Source organism: Leopardus geoffroyi, chromosome A2 (genome assembly GCF_018350155.1).
Source record: "Leopardus geoffroyi isolate Oge1 chromosome A2, O.geoffroyi_Oge1_pat1.0, whole genome shotgun sequence".
NCBI lineage: Eukaryota > Metazoa > Chordata > Mammalia > Carnivora > Felidae > Leopardus > Leopardus geoffroyi.
Genome location: NC_059331.1, coordinates 108,861,592 through 108,884,695, shown reverse-complemented (window position 1 = coordinate 108,884,695; position 23,104 = coordinate 108,861,592). Strand labels below are relative to the sequence as shown.

At 35.6% G+C, this 23,104-nt stretch overlaps 1 protein-coding gene and 1 long non-coding RNA gene across 2 annotated transcripts in view; one reads left to right on the top strand and one right to left on the bottom strand.

Moving 5' to 3' along the window:
• LOC123606503 overlaps nucleotides 1-13,460 on the bottom strand; it is a 39,517-nt gene extending 26,057 nt beyond the window's left edge. The window contains exon 1 of the long non-coding RNA XR_006716317.1: nucleotides 12,077-13,460. This is a non-coding gene — a long non-coding RNA (uncharacterized LOC123606503). The remainder of the gene's footprint in view (nucleotides 1-12,076) is intronic.
• A 483-nt stretch (nucleotides 13,461-13,943) lies between these two features.
• The window catches only part of MEOX2 (mesenchyme homeobox 2), a 66,172-nt gene continuing 57,011 nt past the window's right edge, over nucleotides 13,944-23,104 (top strand). Inside the window, exon 1 of the mRNA XM_045494983.1 lies at nucleotides 13,944-14,700. Coding sequence (XP_045350939.1) covers nucleotides 14,187-14,700 — 514 coding nt within the window. The 5' untranslated portion in view covers nucleotides 13,944-14,186. The remainder of the gene's footprint in view (nucleotides 14,701-23,104) is intronic.

Here is a 23,104-nt window from a genome sequence, read left to right as displayed (position 1 = left end):
CCACTCTTCTCAATCTTCAGATTAGTTATTTCAAGATTTAACATATATTAACTAAGACTACTTAGAAATTCTGCATCAAATTATTAATAGCAGAATTAGCTTTGTAATTGAATTAAATATAAAATAAATTTTGCTTTAAAATTTTTCTTCAACTGAAAAACATGCGTATTAAAAATGAGCATTTTAAAAGTAAAATGTGTATGGAGTAATAGCAGTGGGGTAGAAGACAATTTGGGGTGTTTGTATCAATGATAATTGATATGTTACAAGTGCTTCAATAAATTACACTTTTCTTATTCCCAGATACAATTCCTGTATACACACATCTTATGGCTCATGTTGTACACATGTGCCCTTGTATGTGAATGAGCTTGACTATGGTGTCCATACTAAGTGACACCACAGTTTTGGGGGGACCATAGCTATGTTAAAGTCCTCAGCAAAAGCAAGCACCAGACAGGGAGTTAATGTTGCTTTAACTGCCAGTTGTGGCCCAGCTGGACACAGATCTGTTGGGATTTGGAGGAAAAAGTCATGATGGATAATGAACAATTCAGTTGGTAAATTTTTTTGTTTTCCATCTGTACAGTAGAGACTGGAAGACTACAGTGGGTCTGCTATCTTAAAGAAATTCTTAGAATAGTTTTCTCATCAAAATATAACCATGCTCACTTATTAAAATACAGTAAGGAATTTGGGAAAATTTCCTTTAAGGAATTTGGGAAAATAAAGTACTGTGTTAACTTTTTTGAGGGACATTCATCTAGATTTTGTGAATTCCTATATTTGTGAATATCATTTATATTCATAGTTTCTCCCTGAAGCTAAGCATTATTTGTAACTAATATTAAGAGACACTGTTTAGGTCCTTAATGAGAGTCTGAGATAGATGCTAATGAAACAGTAGCAAACATCAATGTTGCTTTGAAATATAATATCAGATTTGTTGGCTGAGATTTAAATTTTGTAATGGTCCATTAACAAATTACCAATATAATTTAGAACTTTATGAGTCATTCATACATTGTTAATAGCCTTTGTATCCTTTTTTTTTTTTTAAAGAGGATTGAACTACATGAGCTCTAAAGTCTCTTCCAGCTCTAAGATTTGTTTTTAATTTTACATTTCAATGAATTTCCACCATGGCTTAAACTCTGATGATGCCAAGGATATTTTGATATTAAAGATTCCAATAATAGTATCTAAAGTCATGTGCTACAGAGAGAAGAAAATAAGGAAGAGGGTGAGGGAGAGAGGGGATGTTCCTTTATTACCAATGGATATTTAACTGTGTTTTCTTGTTCAACATACTCAGTAATCAAGTAAGGAAAGAAAACTTTGGTTATGTTTTGGATATTTGAATATGCTATTTTTGCATTGTTAGTTAGCATATTTCCCAAAATCATATCAATTAGGAGAAAAAGTAACAGTTTGAACTCTAGTTTGTGTGAAAATCTCAAGACACTGAAACTCTGTAAGACTCTGCTTTAACCCTGTAGCAACTCCTGCTTCTTAAGACAATAGAAAGTGTCATGTGATACTCTGAACTTTTTCTTGTCATACCTTAATATGAGAATACCTTCTACTGTTCTGACCCTCACTAAAGATTAAATCTTGCCATTGCCAAAAAGGAAGAAAAAAATTCCCTCACCCAATCTCTGTTTTCACACATGGGAGAAAAATAGGTTTCAAATTTACTATAACTCCAGCCTTTAAGGACTTTATTTGTCCAAGACAACACCTTAGTTTATACTCCAGATACTGCTGAGTCTCATTCTTGGGTATAATGCACTCCATATGCGTTACCACATAGCACAGGCAGACAGTTGGATCTTTCACATTTGAATTGGTTCAGAATAGTTGCAAATTGCAGATAGGACAGTATTATAGTTTTAGAGGAACAGGTATTACTTAGAGAAGAACAGTAGTTTCTAAGGCAAAGATATAGCAAAGATAGTCAATCCATTTGACACAAGCTAATCAATAATTATATGATGATTATATCATAATTCATAATGGAATTATTTAACATATATAAAGTTTATTCAAACCACAAAGGCTTTTTCTCCTTTGTAGGATACCTTTTAATTGTATAGAAATAAAAATGCCTTTTTTTTTTAATTTTTTTTTAACGTTTATTTATTTTTGAGACAGAGAGAGACAGAGCATGATCAGGGGAGGGTCAGAGAGAGGGAGACACAGAATCTGAAACAGGCTCCAGGCTCTGAGCTGTCAGCACAGAGCCCGACGTGGGGCTCGAACTCACGGAACGTGAGATCATGACCTGAGCTGAAGTCGGCCGCTTAACCGACTGAGTCACCCAGGCGCCCCAAAATGTCTTTTTATTGATTTTAAAATTGATATTCAGTTTATAAGACAGCCTTAAGACCAGCCAGAGATGACATGAAACAGTTATCATTCTATTTTTTATATCAAATATGTACATATCTATAATATATATCATAAATATATAAAACATGCATAACAAAAGATGTATGATGTGTTTGTATTTGGATCATCTTTTACATATATTTGTAACCTGTTTTTTTCTTGGTATTATATCATAACTCATTTTCTATGTTGTTATTATTTTAGAACATAATTTTTAATACTTATGTTGTATTTATCATAATGATTTGTCATAAAGCATTTAATCAATGTTTATTATTTGATATGTATTTTCAGTACAATAAATATTACTTCAGAGACTTCATTATACACAAAGATTTTGATATATCTGGTTATATATATATTAATTTTGAATTAACTTTGAATGTACTAATTCATCTAAAATTGGGGAGTCAACACTTAGCCTTTTATTTATTGCTAGTTTTGTCTTAGTGATCTGTTTTAATTATAGTCTTACCAGTAGTGTATGAGATCTATTATTTTCCTAAATTGTTGTCACTATAACCAATTTGTTTTTTAAACTTTGTCATTTTGGCAGTTGGACAATGCTATCTTCTTTAGCTTGTATTTTCATTACAAATAAACATACAGTATTTTATTTTTCTTGATCATCTCATCTGGATTTCTTCCTTGATAATTGAGGAATATGTGTCCTTTTTGTCCTTTTCCTATCTGGTAATCTGTTTTTCTAGCACTGAATTCTATAGGGATTAGATCCTTTTTATTTTATTTATTTTTAAAGTTTATTTATTCTTTTGTTTCAAGTTTTTATTTAAGTTATAGTTAGTTAACACATAGTGTAATGTTGGTTTCAGGAATAGAATTTAGTGATTCATCACTCACATCTAACACCCAGTGCTCATCACAACAAGATCCTTTTTCAATTCTATTAAATAGCATTGTGCTTTTCAGACCTTATGGAGATGTTTCTTGGCTAATTTTTTCTAATTTGGATTCGTGATAAATGCAGGATTATTATATTAAAATATTATCTACTAAAATTATTTCTACACTCATAATTTTTGGCAATATAACTTTATACTTTTTTTAAAAAATTAGAAAATCTGAAAGAATTGATAGCTAGACACTTGAAGGCCAAAATAAAAGAAAATAATGTGGCTCAAATATATGCCCCTGAAGTGTGCCTATCAAGTAAATTAATGGGCCAAGAAAACACAGGTTTGGCATTTCAGGGGCCATTTTATTGGACTGATTGTATCTTTTAATGATTAGTGGATTTCAGGTTGTGTCTCTAGAACCTTTTGTTTCTTTGTAGGTGCCACACACAAACCTGTGATAGGTGAGGAGAAGGGAGCACACTAGGCAGACAGTGTACCAGGTCCCCTTTACCTGTATTTGTCATAACTGTGGTACTTCTCACTGTTTGTTTTACATAGTTGCATTTCTGTAATGAATTTCCTTTGTTTGTTTGCTTGTTAATTTTTTTAACATTTATTTATTTTTGAGAGACAGAGACAGAGCATGAGCTGGGGAGCGGCAGAGAGAGAGGGAGCCAGAATCTGAAGCAGGCTCCGGGCTCTGAGCTGTCAGCACAGGGCCTGATGTGGGGCTTAAACTCATGAACTGTAAGATCATGACCTGAGCTGAAGTCAGGCACTTAACCGCTTAACCAACTGAGCCACCCAGGCGCCCCTCCTTTTTTTTTTTTTTTTTTTTATAGATAATTCATCAGATAATTAAGGTTTATTGCTGTAGAAAATTTTCATATTTTATGTGAAATTATCGTGTTATATCAGATTTCACTGTAAATCAGCACAAAACCTTTCTGGAACTAGGAAGAGATTCAGTACTAAAATAATATAGATTTTAAGCAGCATAATAAGAGATAGCGTCCATATTTATCTAACATAGCTGTCTCAGATTATTGAGGTATCGATGATATAGCTGTGTCTAGACATTACCTACATAACAATTAGTGTTAAGCATAATTTACATATGCCAACTATTTGAATCAAGTATAAATTATGTACATAGATATTAAATGTTAAGTTTTAGGATGTTAATTGTTTCAGGGATATTTTGTTTCATTGCTATTATGTCTTATTGTTTGGAGTTGAGGGAATTACGTATTCTCATCACATATAGACACAAATGTTCTAATTCCAATGAAAATTAGGGATGAATCTATGTTGTAGAGCAAAAATCAAAGCAAAAAATACAGAAAACAAAACTGAATCTGGGCTGATCATCTTAAATTTTCTTTGCAGTTATATTGTAGATACACTTTAGTGATAGCTGCTCCGTGGGTACCAAAGCCTAATGATAAAGTGAAACTTGCAGATCCGAGCGCTCTGTTGAATATAATTGTTGAGTGTTTACTCTGTGCCTGACACTTGCTAGGAAACACCCACATAAGATGCCAGGAAGTCTCCAGGAATATATTGCTCAGTGGTGTGAATTAAGTCTATTAGGAGCAAATTTGAAGTTTGCTAAAGCCTGATGTGGCAGAAACATTTACTGCTCACCAAATAGTCATGTGCTTTAGAATATTTTCCAGACCCCTTAGAGGTATATCAGGTTTTATTCTGGCCTGCAAGTTATTGACATGTATCATTTCTGCATTGAAGTATGTAAAACCAGGTATGTAACCCTCCACCTCTGTTTTTCCCAGCTGTGATATTTTGGAGAAACATGTTGAGATGACGAATTCATGAGATCAGTTGCTGTGTGGAGAGCCAGCCATCTTGTATCAGAATTTGTAGGAATAAGAACTAAACTTTTGTGAAGGCTTAGGATATAGAGGTCAACCCATTGTGACAGTATTGTCTAGTCCATCATGGATAATACACGACTCTTCTTTCTTTGCAAAGACTGTTGCTAAATGAACTTTTCCAAGTATATCAACAATTAGTTAATAATGATGCTCCTGATGTACAAAGGAGTAACTGAATGTCTTCAAATAGGATGTTTTGCCGCTCCAGGAATTTCCTGTGTTTCCTTGAGATTTTGTGCTGGAGGTTTCCTTGTGTGGTACCACATTGTGAAGCTCCTATTCATGAGGTCAAGAGGATCAACTTACAGAGATATTTCGGGTCCTACATCATTTTGACAGATATATATGTCATTTGGTACCTTTTTGCAAGGTGGTGGGGTATGAGAGAGAGAAAAAGTTAAATGGCATCTTCTATTCTTTTGGATCAGTGCTATCGAAGAGAAATACAATGCAAGCCACCTTTGTGATTTTAAATATTTGAGTAGCTACTTTAAAAAGTAGAAAGGAAGAAAATTAACCTCAATAACATACTTTATTCAGTACAGTGTATCCAACAATTACCATTTTAAATTGCAATCCATATAAAAGCCTATTAATTTCACATGAAGTCTTTGAAATCATGTGAATTTCTCATGAAGTCTTTTAAAGCACATGTTAATTTGGATAAGTTACATTTCAAATGCTCAACAGTCACATGTTGCTGTTTCCAACAGTGCAGCTCTAGATACACCTTAAATTTATTACACATTATGTTCAGCATCTTGTTAGGTCATATTTAATTCCTTGTCATATTTAATTCCTCATAGTATTCTTTTTCATTAGCAAATGAATGCACTCAGAATTAGAAAGTGATAGAGTTAAGGGTCAAACCAGTGCTCCCTCTTGCCTCTGGAAATGGAGCAATGCTCTAGGCAAGTAGAGTACCATTGGGAATCCTCTGTAATGGAAACAAGAGGGATAAGAGCCCCAATTAAAGTAATGGCATTGGCGATTAACTAAGGGGCGCCTGGGTGGCTCAGTTGGTTAAGCTTCGGACTTCTGGTTTTCGCTCAGGTCATGATCTCAAGGTTCATGAGTTTAAGCCTTGTATCAGGCTCTTCACTAGCAATGTGAAGTCTGCTTGGGATCCTCTCTCCCATCTCTCTCTGCCCCTCCCCCACTTGCTTGCTCGTGCTCACTCTATATCTCTCTCTCAAAAATAAACATTAAAAAAATAAAGTAATGGCATTGGTAATTAACTTATTTTAGTTAATATTAAAGTAGAATTGTTACTATTCTACTTGAGGATAGATTGCATAATTGGGAGGCGTAAGAAGGGAAGGGCTTGTTGTGGGTGGGATCTTACTTCTGATCTGAGCAACTGAGTTTGCAGTGATGCTGTTTACAGAGAGACTGACATGGGCCTTGTTAATCTGAAGTCGGATTTAGTAATTTTTGAACACTGGAATTGCCAGTACAGTGCAAGGAACCTTACCCACTTTTTTGTTTTAATCATATCTGTGTTACATTTGGTCACAAATACCAGATGGTAATGGCATCTGCTATTAAAAAAAAAAAAAATGAGTCTACAGGAAGAAATACACATGGATTGGCAAGTCTTTAATATTATTACAGAAAGAAGAACACCAACAGCTAATTCAGATTTATAGAGTGTAACATTTACTAGCTTCTGTGTGCTTCTTCTTGTCTTTTTTAAAGGTACTTTCAACTTTGTCGCCACACATACAAGAGTGGAGATTTTTACAGCATTTTCTAATTATGTGTTTATTTTTGGACCTGAAAAAACAATTTTAAGTGTTGCCACCTGGGCATCTGCCTTGGCAAAGTCTGTCAGATGAGGATATGCCATATACTTTGGAAAATCTGATCTTAAAAATCCAAAGGGCTTCCGATTTTTACCCTGATCAAATCATATTTTTAACTGAACAAAATAGGATATAAGATTTGACTAAGAACAAAACTTGGAATAATCCAGGCATTTCATTAGCTATTGACAGGTAATACTGGCCCACAAATGAGAGCTGTCATGAAACAAAATGTAAGAATTATCCTGGAAAGTCATAATTGTGCCATTTTTATTTCTCTGTATTTAACATATCAGGGAAATATTAAAGTTGTTTGTGGTAAGTAGAGGTTTTACTGTATTTGATTATGGGTGAAATTTATTTAAATTGACTTTGATTATGTCTCCATAGGAACATTAACTTCACTGTCGCCAGCACACATAATCATCCTTAATAAGTTATTTGCAGAAATGCTGTTGCATTTGTGCAACATATCACTACAGTTGCTCTAGATTAGAGGAAGAAACTCTCAGGTTTCCCATTACCATGTAGTCTACTTTCAAGATCAGTAGTAAGTTTTACTGTATTTTATCATAAAGTATTCTAACATTGTTTTGACCATTTTAGTCACATCCCTCTTTCCCTGTTCATTATTTATGCCTCAAGAATTAGTCATTAGAAACATGGAGTTGGAACAAGGTGGTTCCTGCCACTCAAGTCATTAGGCAAGGGTCATGCAAAATGAATAAGCCAAATTGGGGGAAAGACTTTTCTGTGTTATTCTGTGTTGAAGAAGTTTCATCTCATATTTATGTGTTCTCACCTAACGTGGAGAAAACTTCACTTTGATCGCAGGTCTCCGTACTTGGTGGAAATGAGTGTTAGCTGATGGTATGAGTAATTGCCTTATGCTGGGCCCTGGGCTCAGAACTGATACTCCTTCAGGGTTCTGGTTAGTGTTTGATTCTGTTGGAATCCCTTGTACTTTGAAGTGCTCTAAGATGCAGTTGGCCCAGTAGGTTTCTTGTTTTTTTTTTCTCAGCCACTGAAAGCTTTTGAAAACCAGTTTATTCACTTCCCATATACTGTTACCCCAACTTAGCAGAAATCATTCTCTAAAAATAAATAAAATTTAGAAAAACAATTGACTACAATGAGTTTCAGGTTACAGATTTGTAAGTCAAGAAAGCACCAATTACTCAGAATTTCAGATACTCAGTAGCTTGCACATGTCTGGGCATTGACCCCATCTGTACCTAACTTTTACATTATATGTACCTGATTACTTGAAACTGTTTCTCAGCACAGTATTTTGTTAGTATCTCTTTTATCAAAAATATAAATGCCATGCATATGTTTAAACATAAACCTTTCTGATTACTTTTTTAAAATTCCAATTAAACTAAAACATGCACCTGGGACCTTTTTACCATTATTGTAAATGTATGTGGCTTGTGAATTACATATTTGTCTTATCAAATATATAATTATTTTTCATATATTTAAGATTATCTTGTTTTTCTGTCTTTTCACCTGCTAAACACCTTCTTCTGGTTTTCCCTTGGCCTATATTGTGCTCCTGTCATCTTTCTAGTTCCTTACATCAAGTGAGACAGAAGCAAATAGTTGTCATTTAATCATTTGCATTCTTGTTTTGATCCATTTTCATATGGCTATTACCTTGTGTAAAAATACTCTGTATTCTTAAAATCTTTTACACATCTGAGCTTATCAAGGTACTAATATTAACTCTTCAAAATATTTTATAATACCTCATGTGTTTTGCTTTAACTAAACTATTTTGTATAGTACACAGATACACATTTTTTTATTCCTACACAGAAAAGTGTTGATATCAAAGGCAGCTGGTGTTTCTTTGCTGAGTTGGAATCATATAAAACTAGAGTGTGCAATTAAATATTTTGGGAGAGCCATACCAACACAGCTAAAACACAGAGAGTTTTAGTGATTCAAGCTCAAAATGAAAGAACCACTTTAAGAATAAAACATGCTACAAATTGATGAAGCATGAAAAATAAAAACACAGAAGAATAACTTACCATTGTGCCAGAATTACATTAGTCATGTTAAACTCTTCAAGTTGGAAAATTTAAAACAGAAGACTAAGGTTTTACCTATAATTCCCGTGTTTAGTTTCGAATGATTTTTTTCTCCGAGATTTATGAACTTGTTCTAAATTCAGTCCACTTAAAAGTATAATGTTGCTTTTTATGACATGGGAGAAATAAATGGTTTATTTCCCTTAAATTGTGGATAGAAACTTAATGCTTATGAGTTTGATGGTATAGAATATATAATGCAATATATAGCATTTCATTATGGAACTGTCTTGCATTAGTATGCCTATACCTCTTACAGCTAGGTATATAAGGGAGCCAACGTGAGATACATTTATCAACAAAAATAACATACAAGGTGAATGCAAATGAAAATGTAGGAACTGAATGTAATCATTTCCCATGTGCATTGTAAGAAAACTGTTGAATAATTCTGGATTTAAAACAGGTGGACAAAACGAAGTTCATTTAGACGTTTTTGAAATTTGAGAGGTGGTCGGTGTCTCTTCATTTTGACACTCCTTACATACACACCAAAGGATGATTAAAATGTCATAAAATGTATGTGGAAGGGAATTGGAATAATGAAAGATTGCAAATATTTTTAATTTTTAATTAAATCTTATAAATTTAAAATTATCCCTCATAATCTGTATTTCATGATAGTGTTCTGAACATTATTTACTAGATGATACTTGAAGAAAACCACCAATTTATGAAAGAAAGAAAACTAAATGTAGGAAGAAGACAGAAATTAGGAAAACAAAGTATATTGGGTATTATTTCACACTTTTTTGAAATAAGGGTTAAGTATTCATTTAGTAATATAGAAACATAACAAATTTATCGTGAAAGCACCAACCAGTGTTATGTAAAAATAGCAACTTATTTTAAAAATCAGTAAAGGTATATTGAATCACCTAATAATATGCATTAGCCATAGCAAAATTGTTCCTGAAATACTACATTGCATAATTCCTGGAGAAGGGCAGTTCCTTAGTTCTTAAATATGGAGTGCATCATAAATCACATAAATTACCATTGAGTGTTTAGCATATTTTAATATATTTAAAAATTTTTTTACTTCAGAAGAATGAACTGAAGGACAGAACTGTTAATTTCTTGGAGAAATATAGTAGAAAAATATTTTTAGGTACAACACAAGTTTCATAGACAAATTCCATTGTGATTTAATTTTCCATACATAAATTCGTATATCATGGCTATATGCTACCGAAGTAAATTTGTCTGGCAGATAAAATGCAAGACAAAGTTTATAATATCTTTAGCTAAAGATTATGCTTAATTTTAAATATTTTTCCCATCATACCTCATGACACAAATGTGCAGAAGAATGGCAACTCTTAAAAGAAGCATCATGATTCTTAAAATTTAAACAAACTTTTCAGGTTGCTTAATTTAAGTTCTAGTCTCTTTAAAATAAAATATCTTAATTAAAAAAAATCTGCCTTTACTATTGAATATTGTTTTGTTAAGCAAAAAGAATAATACATGTACATATTTGTCAAATTTAAAGAGCCTAGCACATGCTTAAATAGTTTTGATTACTTTTTCTGGAAAAGACTAGCAGCTTACATTATTCATATATTCAAGCTCTTGTTATAATGCACTGCTTGATATTAAAACTTTGCATGAAATACTGGTATTAATAGAATATTTTTCAGGAAAATTCAAATATATTATAAATACAGGATAAACACCAGACTATTTATAGTTTAAAATGAAAGCTACAAAAATTCTATAATACATTTTGTAATTTTTACCATTCTTCATAATATAATTAGCCATTAAATGTAAAAAGTCATCTTTCAATATTGGGATATAGATATGGACACTGAAGTAGTTGTTATAGGGAATGTTAGGAATCTTTCCTGTTGTTAGGACATTTAATAAATTTTTTTTCTGTGGCTTAGAAAATAAAAATCAATATTTTTTCTTATTCCAAATGTTCTAGGAAGTGAACATTTTGAAAAAAAAAAACACTTTATGGAATAATTAATATATATTTGGAAATTCCGAGAAAATAAAAAAAAGTAATATTTAATACTGGACTGCATCAAGACCTTCTTTCTTTCTTCTTTGAACCACACTTTTTCAAGTAACATGTTTCTTATATTATGTTTTCTGTTAGAAATCTAGACTTCATCATTTTTACTGATACTGTGTTTTGGGTCTCCAATTAAAAAGACCTTTCCTGCTAGCTTTGTTTTAATTGTGTGCTTTTCAAAGAGACTCCTTTTTCTAATCTTTTCTAACTTTTCTTTCCCAGTCTTCTAGCCCCATAGTTCCAGAGGCTGACTGAGGCAGGTTGTAGAGAAATTTCTGGACATGTTGTTAACATCTGACACAGTAAGTGAGAAAAAACCAGCACAATCACTGGACAGGTTCAAGGAGAATTGGCAGCTCCTGGAGATGAAAAGTTTGTGTTTGCTACTTACTAGTTACCTGAAGCACACTGGTTAAATTCAAACCCATTCATTTCTCAATTGCTTTGCTCCCTCTAAACCACTGTAATGGAAACCAAAAGGGGACCTTTATGGATGTTTTTTTGTTGATCTGTGTAGATCCAGTGTATCTTTATTTAGTCCGCCTTGTCTGACATTTTCCATAATGCTTTTAGTAGACACCATTATATTACGTAAATATTTCTGGTTACTGTTTATGGAGATGGTTGCCTAAATTTCTCCTTGGATAAAGCCTTTAATGCATTCACCCATAATCCCTATAGAGGAGCTACTCAAGTTTGGGAACTTTAGTGTTGCTCTTTGTACTTCAACTTTTAATATCAGAGCACATATTGAAACCATAAACACAATGAAAATTCAAAAAATATTCAGACCATATTAGAAGAATATACCCCCTCCTTTTTTTTATCCTTAAAGAGCCAAGGGCGTGGGGAGTGGCAGGAAGAAACATTCTTAAGATCTAAGCCCTGGACGCCATCCTGGGAGTGCTTAAACCCCTTAGAAACGTGCAACCTGAAGAACACCCCCTTTCGAAGTCTAAAACAATATTAGATTCCCAAAATGTATCGGCAAAGAAAGTCTTACCGTCAAACGCTTGCAGCAGGTTCCAGCTCAAACCCAGACTGAAAAGCTGAGCAGCTGGTGAACAAAAGTTTTAGCTTTTTTTTTTTTTTTTTAACGAAGTCTGCAAAACTAATTTCCCTCAAAATAGGGCTCAATTTCCGTTAAAGAAAGCAGCGCTTACAAATCTCAGAATTCCTGATCACCCCCACCACATCCCACCTCTAAGCAATGGAAAACAATTCGAACTTTCACACGGATGTAAAGGTTTATTGAGAGGCCACTATTCTGCAGTAGGGCTTAAAAGACAAGAGAGGTAGGCTGAAACCTGAGGGACCGGTGGAGGGAAAGGTTCTGCCTTGGGGACACTTCTCAAAGATTCATCAATACTTTTTCCTAATCCAAACCAGATGGCTGGCTTGGTTTGCTGTCCTCATTAATCCCATTAACAACTTCAAAGACCTACTAGCCATCCTCAGGACACGTGAGACAATGAAAATAACGGGGTTACACTGCTGGTGGCATCTTGAGGGTCCTGGGCAGTATAGGTGCGCGCGGATCTTCTGATGCCACACGTCCCAGGCAGGACTTGACTGTTCCCTGTAGCTCATTAAGTGCGGCTTGCTTGCTTGCTTTGTGTAAACGACTCTGCCCCCAGCAGACAGTGTCACCCCTCAAGCAAGTGGCAGTATTAAAGACCAGCCGTCGCTCATACTAATTAACTGGCGGCAAGTTTTCTAACTCATTTTGTATGATGCAAGATTGTAACCTGGGAGACCTGAAGCAGCACCCAGGTTTAGTGAGCTTTGGTGGATATCAAAGCATAAAATTTCCCAGTAAGTGGAACCATGGCGGTTTGCGGGGGTAGAAGCTGTACCATTAGCTGATTTAGTTTTGAGCGGAAGAGGGTGAATTTCTGGAGGGAGGTGAGGAGACCTGGGCTGGCTCCTGAGGGGAAAGACTGAAAATGTGCGTGCCCTATACACATCACATGTTACCAGGACGGTATCACTTCGGATTTTCCTGACCGAAGTTTTGAGTGGACAAATGGCTAGGAGATTGACTCGGACCAGGAAAGCAGGGCGAAGGACATTGTGCAAAGCAAGGAGGACATATTCGGAAAGCCCAGGAAGAAAGACCCCACCTGGCACCGCAGGTGAGGATGCCCGCGTCTCTAGATAACTGCAACTCTCGCCGCTCCTCGGTTTTCACCTACCCCACCAGGTTTCTCTCTTTTCGCTCTGTGAATAGCGCTTTTCTGCCGAGAAGAATTTCCCAGAAATCTCGGGCGCCAGATACGAGCCCGTTAACAACCCACCCAGGGACGACAGCTGCGAAAAGCTAGGCGCGCCGCTGCGCCCAGGGCACGCGTTGGTGTAGAGTTTGAGACACTTCTGAGCGAGCGCCAGGCTAGCTCTGATCTTTTTCCTTAACCCTACTTCCCCTTTCGTGCTCTTCAAGAGCTAGCCGTACCCCTAGCTATCCTGCAGGTGCCAGTGCCCAAGTGGCACTGACAAGACATCTTTCTCAAGAGAAGGGAGAGGGCCGGACACTGAGTGCAGAGTTGGGGTGACGTGCGCCGCGGAGCACCTTGGCCGCCGGGCCCGGGAGGGGAGAACCGCTGTACGCCCGGGCTCGGGTTTAGGCGCCAGGCGCGCCGCTTGCAGCCTTGGCGGCTGGCAAGGGCGGGCGGGCGTGGACGCACTGCGTGCGTCCAGCGGGAGATAGGAAGTAGAACAGGGAGCGCGTGGCGCAGACTGAGCGGGAGTTTTGGAGGGAGTTTGCATGTGGTCAGCGCCGGGCTCCTAAGCCAGCCCCCAGCTCACATTACACTCTATTTATAACCTCTCAGAGCCGTTTCCCCCTGAAAGCAGTTCTCTGGGACCACCTTCTTTTGGCTTCAACCTCTCCTACTCTTGACATCTGAGTAGCTCGAAGGGAAGCTTCTCCAGGTCCGAGTGTTTATATGTAAAGGAGTCTGGCCGCTAGGGCTCAGGACCGGGATTATCCGAGCTCTGCAGAAACGGCTATTTATTTGGGAGGGGGAAAACACGATTTCTAGTGAAAAGTGACAGGGTGGTAGCGTTTGGAACCATCGTGAAGTCTTCTGCCTGGAACCTGAGACTTGCATGCTATGGAACACCCGCTCTTTGGCTGCCTGCGCAGCCCTCACGCCACGGCGCAAGGCTTGCACCCGTTTTCCCAGTCCTCTCTCGCCCTCCATGGAAGATCTGACCATATGTCCTACCCCGAGCTCTCCACTTCTTCCTCGTCTTGCATAATCGCGGGATACCCCAACGAGGAGGGCATGTTTGCCAGCCAGCATCACAGGGGGCACCACCATCACCACCATCATCACCACCACCACCACCAGCAGCAGCAGCACCAAGCTCTGCAAACCAACTGGCACCTCCCGCAGATGTCCTCCCCCCCGAGTGCGGCTCGTCACAGCCTCTGCCTCCAGCCGGATTCGGGAGGGCCCCCGGAGCTGGGGAGCAGCCCGCCGGTCCTGTGTTCCAATTCTTCCAGCTTGGGTTCCAGCACGCCGACCGGGGCTGCGTGCGCGCCAGGGGACTACGGCCGCCAGGCGCTGTCACCCGCCGAGGCGGAGAAGAGAAGTGGCGGCAAAAGGAAAAGCGATAGTTCAGGTAAGGGCGCGCCGGGTACTGTCGGCGAAAGGGGGCGGGGAGATGACTGGGAAGATTCTCACACTACTGTGAGGAAGCAGGGAATATGGTAGACGTCTTGCCCTCTCTGGCTCCCCGCCGCCAGATTCGGTGGGGCTGCTTTCGTCCTGTTACTTGGGGGCACGTGTTTCTCCAAGCGCAACCCTGCAGCCAACGGCATTAAGCTCTCCAAGGTTCCAACTAGTTTACCAGAGGGTTAAGAAAAAAAGGACAAGTGACAGTATGTGAAATCGATTGCGAAGCGTGACCTTCCATCTGAGAGGTGGGGAGGGGAGTGCACCCTGGGATGCAGCGTCCGCTGGGCGTGCGTGCGGCTGCCGCTCCTTGACTTTTCCCCTGCAAGTTCCCGACTCCGAGTGGCTCGATTTTTCCCATCGTTAACTGGATTTCCAAATTATTGCACAATATTTGGAACTTGCAGTGGAACTTGGCAGAACGTATGAGAAAAAAAAAGTTTTAGTTTTTTTTTTTTTTTATTATTATTCTGATTTCAGAGTTCTTTAAATAGCACCCTATTCCAAATGGTAAAAATTTCCCTTTCTTGGGGAAGAAGACAATCTAGGAATTCAGATGACTTTAAGGAATGTGTCAGAGATTGGTAAATAAATACATGATCAAACTCTTGAGGAAAAAAACGATTTTTTCATCGTAGTTGTGTTCGTGTGGTGCTAATCTAAATAGAATCTCTGAGTTGCCAGTGTGGAAAGCAAGCTCTCCTCCAGCTGAGTATTAGGGGAGGCAAGTGTTTGGAAACACACAGCAACCGGGGTAATGTTGGTTCTCTACGTGCTTGAGGCTGGTGTGCGAGGGTGCGCGCCGGAGGCGCTGATCTACGTGGGGATCGCTTGAGTAGCCACGCAAAAGGGAACTTTACTAAACGCAGATGCTTGAAAGCATAGACTGCCAAGTAAACTGTAGCAGTCCCGAGGAACTGAAGTTTTTCGGGCAACTCCTTAAGGCCCTTAACAATCTGTACGTTGTGAAATTGTTAAAAGATACTTTACAATTAAGGGAGTTGTGAATTTTCTTCTGTAGCTATCGCAACCTGCGTTCCAGCTTTCCGGAAAGTGTCATTGGGTCAGTATAATATTTACGTAGTGTTCTTCCTTCGCGGGATTGGTTTAACAAGTCCTAGAAGGTAACTGCAGATATTAATGTGAAGGATTGGAACGTGTTTGGTTTTTGTTTTTGTTTTTGTTTTTTATAACGCTTTATGTAAGATCCCACGTAAATGGCAATTTGAGCCGCATACTTCATGTGCCTTTGCAGCTGAGCTATCACTGGTTCTTCAGCGTTAGCCTGAGATACATTCTTCTATCACAAACTTAAAATCCAGCTTCTACTTTTCAAGGTCAGGGGTGAACTTTTAATGCTCCATCACAAATTAGTTTATATGTTAGAAACTTACCAGCAGTATCATTCATTTCTAATGGTTTTTACTAACTGTAAGTGAAACTCTCTTAAGTCAGAGTTTAGAGGTTAACCATGAAGGTTTCCATCTTCCTTTTTTTTTTTTTTTTTTTAAGTCAGTTTTAAAATAGTGTTCATGTCTTAAGCTCAGCATTTGTATCAATGTAACTTTTTTGGAAGCAGATCCCAGTTCAGGTTGGTCAGTCCATTTTGGCAATTCACAGAATCTCTTACTGTTCATTTAACTTCATGCAGTGAAAAACCTATGATGGGCTGTTCCTTATGTTTCCTGAACTGAATCAATGCACCTACGCTTCTTCGGGTAAACCGAATTTTCATATAGGCACATAATATTTTGGTCAGAGGGAAATAGAGAAAGTGAGATTCAAGAACAGGTTCCCTTGAATTATTGTGATAAGTTTCTTAAGAAAACTAATAGTGCTATCCTCTTTTGGTGGGAAATAACCATATAACAAACTAAGTTTATATTTATATGTTGAAACTAATTAGCGTGCTGGAAAAACAAGCACAAAAATCTGCATCAGCTACATAAAGTATTAATAGATGAGATCTTGAGTGGGAAATACAGTTAGTCATCACCCAGGGTAGAACCACTGGGGAGTTAGGATGAGCGTTTTCCATTCATGCTGGGACATTTTGAAAGAACTTTTTGACTAACTAAAAGGAAAGATGGTGATGGTTTTCAGTTAAATATATGCATACTCATTAAAAATAAAATTTGATTTGGCAGTTTCATTATTTGTGTTAATATTTGTTAGATCTTTAGATAGATTTAGATTCAAGATATCTTTCTCCTGTGATTTTTCAGTTGGTCTTCCATATTAATGTTTACAGTTACTTGATATCATAGTATTATAAGGGCATCCTGATCCAGTGGAAACTAAAGCAATGTAGAAAAACACTATAATTTTGACATGTTATTAACATGTATATCTCATATTGCTTGTAGCACAGTTTTAATATTTCAATATTTTTAAAAATTAGATTAATTTCTGAACTCTTGAAATTTTAAAATTGTATCATGAATAGTAGAGACCACTTATATTTTGTTAGAAAGTTTATAATTACTATATGTTCGTAATTGAAAGTAAATGTAATACACAAATCCAAGGCAAAGTCAGAACCAAAATTCTGTATCCTTACTTGTAATATCCAGATTGTATGTGTATGTATATGTGTGCATGACCCTGTGAAATTCGAATAGAATTTTAAGCAGCATAAAATATTGAAAAATGACCTAAATTTTTATTCATGGTAACGATGCAAAAACTATAATATGTAACATTTTCCAGTGTGCATTTACTTGCATCCCCCCCTCCCAAACACACACGTATGCAAACTCAAGAAGCTTAAGTGTCTAGAAACAACTATTTATGGACTTTGGGCTTTCATTATAGTTTATTGACAATTGAAAATAGCCAAGTTTAATGGAGAAGCACATTGTTATTTTTTATATGTGTTAAACATTTTTGCAACTTTGAACCTCCTATGCTTTCCAGCATTATTAGCAAAGCCAACATCTGTGATGTCTTCAAAGGAACTCTTAAAAATCAAAACTTTACAACTGCACTTGAAACAATCTATACAAAGCAGGTGATTCTGAAAAAATGTCTATAAATAGTGTGAATTACTTGGCTTCAATTACATTTGATTGTTCCCTAAGCAATGTAGTAATAGGTATAAACTGTCCACTTTTAGTTAAAATAATGAAAACAGGTTAGTCAATTTAACTTTACTTTTTATGCAGGCAATATACAGTGTAAATATGTAAATATTTCTTATTCAAATTTGTTGAATAACTACATATTTTATTTAAAAATCAAAATTATGTTTAAAAAGAAGGGAGGTTTGGGGATGTGGATTTGATAAGGTTTGGAATAATATTAGATTCTTGTAAAATTAGAAATATTTATAGTTACAATAATCATAAAATATTTGTTATCAAATTATATCTGCCTATATGCTTGGCTATGCAGAATGACAAGCAAGTATTACTTTAATAAGCTGTAACTTAAATACAGAGCAATGTCTTACCCACTCTAACTCTGGTACCGTATTGTGATTTTTTCCAGATAATTCAATCATGTTTTATGAAAGGAAGAATAATTACTTTAATATTATTATCTCTATGTTACTGGACTATGGCTTTTCAGCATTTGTTTTAGAATTAAAAAAAAGTTTATTGGATCTTGATAATTATAGAAGAATATTGAACAAATTAAGTGTCTCAAATCTATGGAATAAAAAAAAATGTCATTTAAGTCTTTTTCTTAGAGTGGTAGATTAATTTTAGGTGTGAACATTTTAAAATGGTGACCTGACATAAAAAATTCTAAGTACCATTGACCTCCATGAGTGTCTCAAATGATTACACTCAAAAGTCAAGACCAGCATTCCCTTTAGAATTAAGGTGCTTTATTGTTGAAAGTTAGCAATGAGTGGAAGGAATAATGCAAATAAAAATGGAAATGGTTTTGAAATCTTTGTAACTATCTTTATTTATAGTTCATTTGAAAAAGAAAAACATTAAATACTTGCCATGACTGCTAAAACTATCATTTGGGTTAAAAACCCAGTGCTGAATATTTAAAATTTTAATATTTACTTATAGTAACTTTCAATGGAAACCATTAAGTTGGCACCCTGTAAGGTGATCTCTACTAATAAACTGAAAAAAGAAAAAAAAAAACGTTTTAAGTATATTACCCTGTTTTCCCTCTGTGTGATTTGGAAACATGGACCCTTCATCAAAGCATTGGCATTTATAATAACATAATGTTTACTATAGGTTCTAAATGCTCTAAGAAAGTAATTTTATACAAAAAGTGAAATCGCGAAAGCAGATAAAGTTTTCCCCTTAGATCCAGGGAAATTTGAGAGACTAATTCCATATTTAATATAAAAATTAACTTTTTTTTTAATTTGAGAAATAACTTGTATATGAATTAATAGCTGAATAATGTAAAAAGTCCCACATATAAATCTATTTCATGTACCTGGCCTGGTAATGGTGCCATTTTTATTCATTTACTATATTAAGACATATATATGCTGTGCAATTTTATTAACTGTATTAAAAATGGCAGCCAGAAACAAAGATGTGAGGACTTTTTAGGTTTTCATTTCAAATGAGAACTTAAATATAGTAGAATAATGTATTTTAGTTTTTACACTGTGTTCACTTAGGTAGTTATTTCTGAAATTTCAGAGTGTGTCTCTCTTCTAAGCATTGCTATAATGATTATAAACATCTATGAATGATGCATGCTAAGAATGGGAAAATATTAGAGAATAAAATACATTTAGGAATTCTTAATATTTGTTGAGTTAATAGTTGTGGATGATTTATCTCTCTCAAATTTTCTATATTTTTACCATAATGTTTTTTTTATAAGAGTAAAATATTTTCTGGGAAAATATATTAGCACATGAAGTGAGCCTATCAAGAGTAGCATTTTCCCCCCTTGATTGAAATCATAAAATAAGAAGGATTAATTCTTGAGTGGCCAGTTAAATTATATTTCCTGCATTATGGTACTTGTGACTGATTCTAGTGGTTAAAATAAAAATAAAATTAAATTAAATATTTAAAAAAAGGTGAAATACTAACCAAGACCAAAGTCCGCAAATTAGAAATTGAGGTAGATATGATGTATTTCCTACTTAATGTATTTAACCAATAAAACACATTTTATTGTCACAACTTATTTCTCCGTATTCTGTGCTTTAGTCATTAGTATGGCTTAGTTATCAATAATAAGCTTTCTGTAAAGGTTGTAAAGAAAAGGAAGCACTAACAATTTTCCTGTTTTTGTTATGATGCTCTTATGACTATCTGGAATAGTTGTATTAAACTAAAACCCGCACGCAGGGATGGAGGAACACCGTAAAGAAAAGTCAGTGGCAACATTCCGCGCTACTCCTAAATCTTAGTCATCGGTGAGGTTCAAAATCCAACTGGAGAAAACCTTGCAGAATATTTTATTGCTCTCATGGAGCAAAACTTACAATGGTAAAGGTCATTTAGGTCTCAGCCTTCAATTTGCATTACCTATGTGGAAGCAGAATTAATTTAAATCTAATGCCCCTTTCTCTAATGGTTTCCACTTATGTTATAAAAGCGTAGGGAATTTATTTTCCCTTTCGGTAAGTTGTGTTTGGTAGTATTTTAAGATACACAATAACCAAAAATATGTCTATTGAGCCATCTGTATAAATTTGAGACATAGCTTTTAAATTTAGAGTAAGTATTTCTATTTGAAGCCTTTTGATATATTTGTTACTAAATTAACAGAAAGTTACTTGGTAAGAGTATGCATTCATATGTGGTCGAACGGGTCAATTATTAATTTCTCTGTTTAGAATTTTAAATATGTAAAAAAAGTTTCTGATTATTCACAAAACTTTCATTTATGATGTTACATTTTCCACAGCAATATAATATTTCTGAATTTACACATTACTCTGTTAATTTGGTATCGTGTATTAGAATATTGGTTTTCATAGGGTTTGAAAATAATTTATGATACACTTTTTTTATTTCTTACATGTGCATATGAACGAGAATCATCAGATAAAATCTGTATTATATGAATACATTCTTGGGAAGAGAGGAAAAATACTTTCAGAAATAATCAGCTCTCTTAGGTCTAAAAATTAATAAATCTGATCTTAAGCTACATGATATTATTGCTGTGCTTCTTTAAAAAGTTAGCATTTCCTAAAAGTTTAATCATTCTAAGCTATTTGTGTATTTTGGTGACTTAATTCTTATATCCTTAGAATTTTACTTTTACTGTAAAAGTTTACAAGGGAATAGGTGATAGTGGTAAAACCGTTAGGGTTTTGATTACAGATTTAAATTAAAAAATCATTGCTCTTCAAAATTTCATAGAATCAACTCAATTTGAATGTTTCAAATGTATTTAAATGTCCTTTGTTTTCATAAGCTTTCTTTCTAATATGTTTTAGGTATGTTTCTTGAAGCTTGGGTGAATTAGATTGGTTGGAATTATGAATATAAGGAGTTATTTTTTCATAGTTATTAGTTTCTACTGTGTTTTAGTAGAAAGGTTAGTGGTGAAGAGAAAACAGGGAGGGTGCTAAATTAACTAGGACATGGCAGCTATTCTTCAAGCACGCTTTTAAAAAATCTGTTTATGTGAAGATATATATGTATAAACACACAATAATAAATTGGTAGAATTCCAAATTTAATTTCTTGATAAGAGATCATCTGAAGTGGAGCATCCACATTAGAGACCTCAACATGATGTTAAATGTTCCAGTTAGAAAGTAAAATATTAGGTTTGAAACGTATACAGCTGTGTGGAGAGTCCAACGGGCCGAAGCTGGTAATCAATGATAGTCATTAAAGTCAAATCTGCCAACTCCCCTGCAGTTTTTGTTTTCTTTTGTTTTTCTCTTCCTCTAGCTCATTATTCTCCACACACTTCAAGAGATCCCATAATGCTCTAAGAAAAGAAAACCCCTCAGTTATCTTACATGACTGTGGGCAAGAAAATGATTAAGATGAAGTCATCTCTCTCTCAGGCTCTGCGGAAACGTAGAGGAGGGTCCAGCTTAGGCGGGTGGATGCCAGTAGAATTTTAAAGGCCTGGAATTTTGCTCTTTGAAAATGTAGCCTTAAAGCTTTGCCAGAAACGACACCCAAATAAAAACTTAGTTTTTTGCAAAGTGATAGCTATTTGCAAACGTAGTGGTGAAGTGTAGTCAAATGTCTATAGAGGCGGCTTCTTATATTGTCTGGACTGTTCAGTAAACTTTTAGATTATCATTCTTAGCCTCCTGAAAAACTATCAAATTAAACTGATGTATATTCTTATTAGTTAAAAGAAAAAGTACAATGGGTAGTGACTCTTACCAAATGAACAGTGAATACCAAGTAAATTTCAGAAATGACTGATTTTATTTTGATAGCTAAAATGTGAAGTTTAGGAAAATAGAATTGTGTGATCAGAAACTTAGTCGGAACTAAGTAGATAAAATGTAGCCTTGATTTTTTAGGACACCGATAATTTAGCAAATGGCTTCCACATTTTAAGAACCATGTAAAGAGAGCTTTACTAGTAACTGGATAGATTAAAATTAAGCGATGTCTCTCTTTATTTAATATTTTTCAAAAGTAAAATGAGTTCTCAGTATGTTTACTGTCTTCAGCAATTAATATCTCTCCAACTACAGGGTATGTTTACTTTGGGAATTTTTTAATATGAAATAAAATGGGTCTGGATGCATTAAACTAGACAGCATCTAGATGTAAGTCGTTGCAATAGATTGAAATGACAGGAAAGCCAGAGGTTAGGCATCCAAATGTGGGGTCCTGCTGCTGTGCACATTTCCAGGATTATCACCTTTTGGACGTCCGCTTTCAAAATTCAGGGAATTACATATCTTTTCTTTTAAACTATTCTTTGTTCTTGGAAGATGACCATTACCAAACTTATTCTTGCATTCTCAGATGTTTGGGAAAATAAAAAGTAACAGAGACGTGTGTGTGTGTGTGTGTGTGTGTGTGTGATTTTGTTTTTGCTTAATTAGCCAATAGTTGATAAATCTTAAAGGATTTATCTTATTTCTTAGTTATCCTGTCAGACAAGAAAATAGATGGTACACTCAAAGGGATAACTGAAGATGAAGAGAGTTTGATGATGACTCTTTGATGGTGAGCAGTATGTTGGAAAGCAACAGGAAATAGTCAATCATCCAGGGTCTGACCACATTTGGAAACCATTAGCTTCTCTAAACCTGAGGTGGCAAATAGAGGGAGCTATTGAAAGAATCCAGAATCTGGGGAGAGCAGCAGGACAGAAGGCTTCTGGCAAAGTGGGGACCTCAGGTGGAAGATTGCAGCCAGTATCAAATATCATCCAGTAAACGATCTTTATGCCTTCCAATCTCCTTGTGTTGTCTT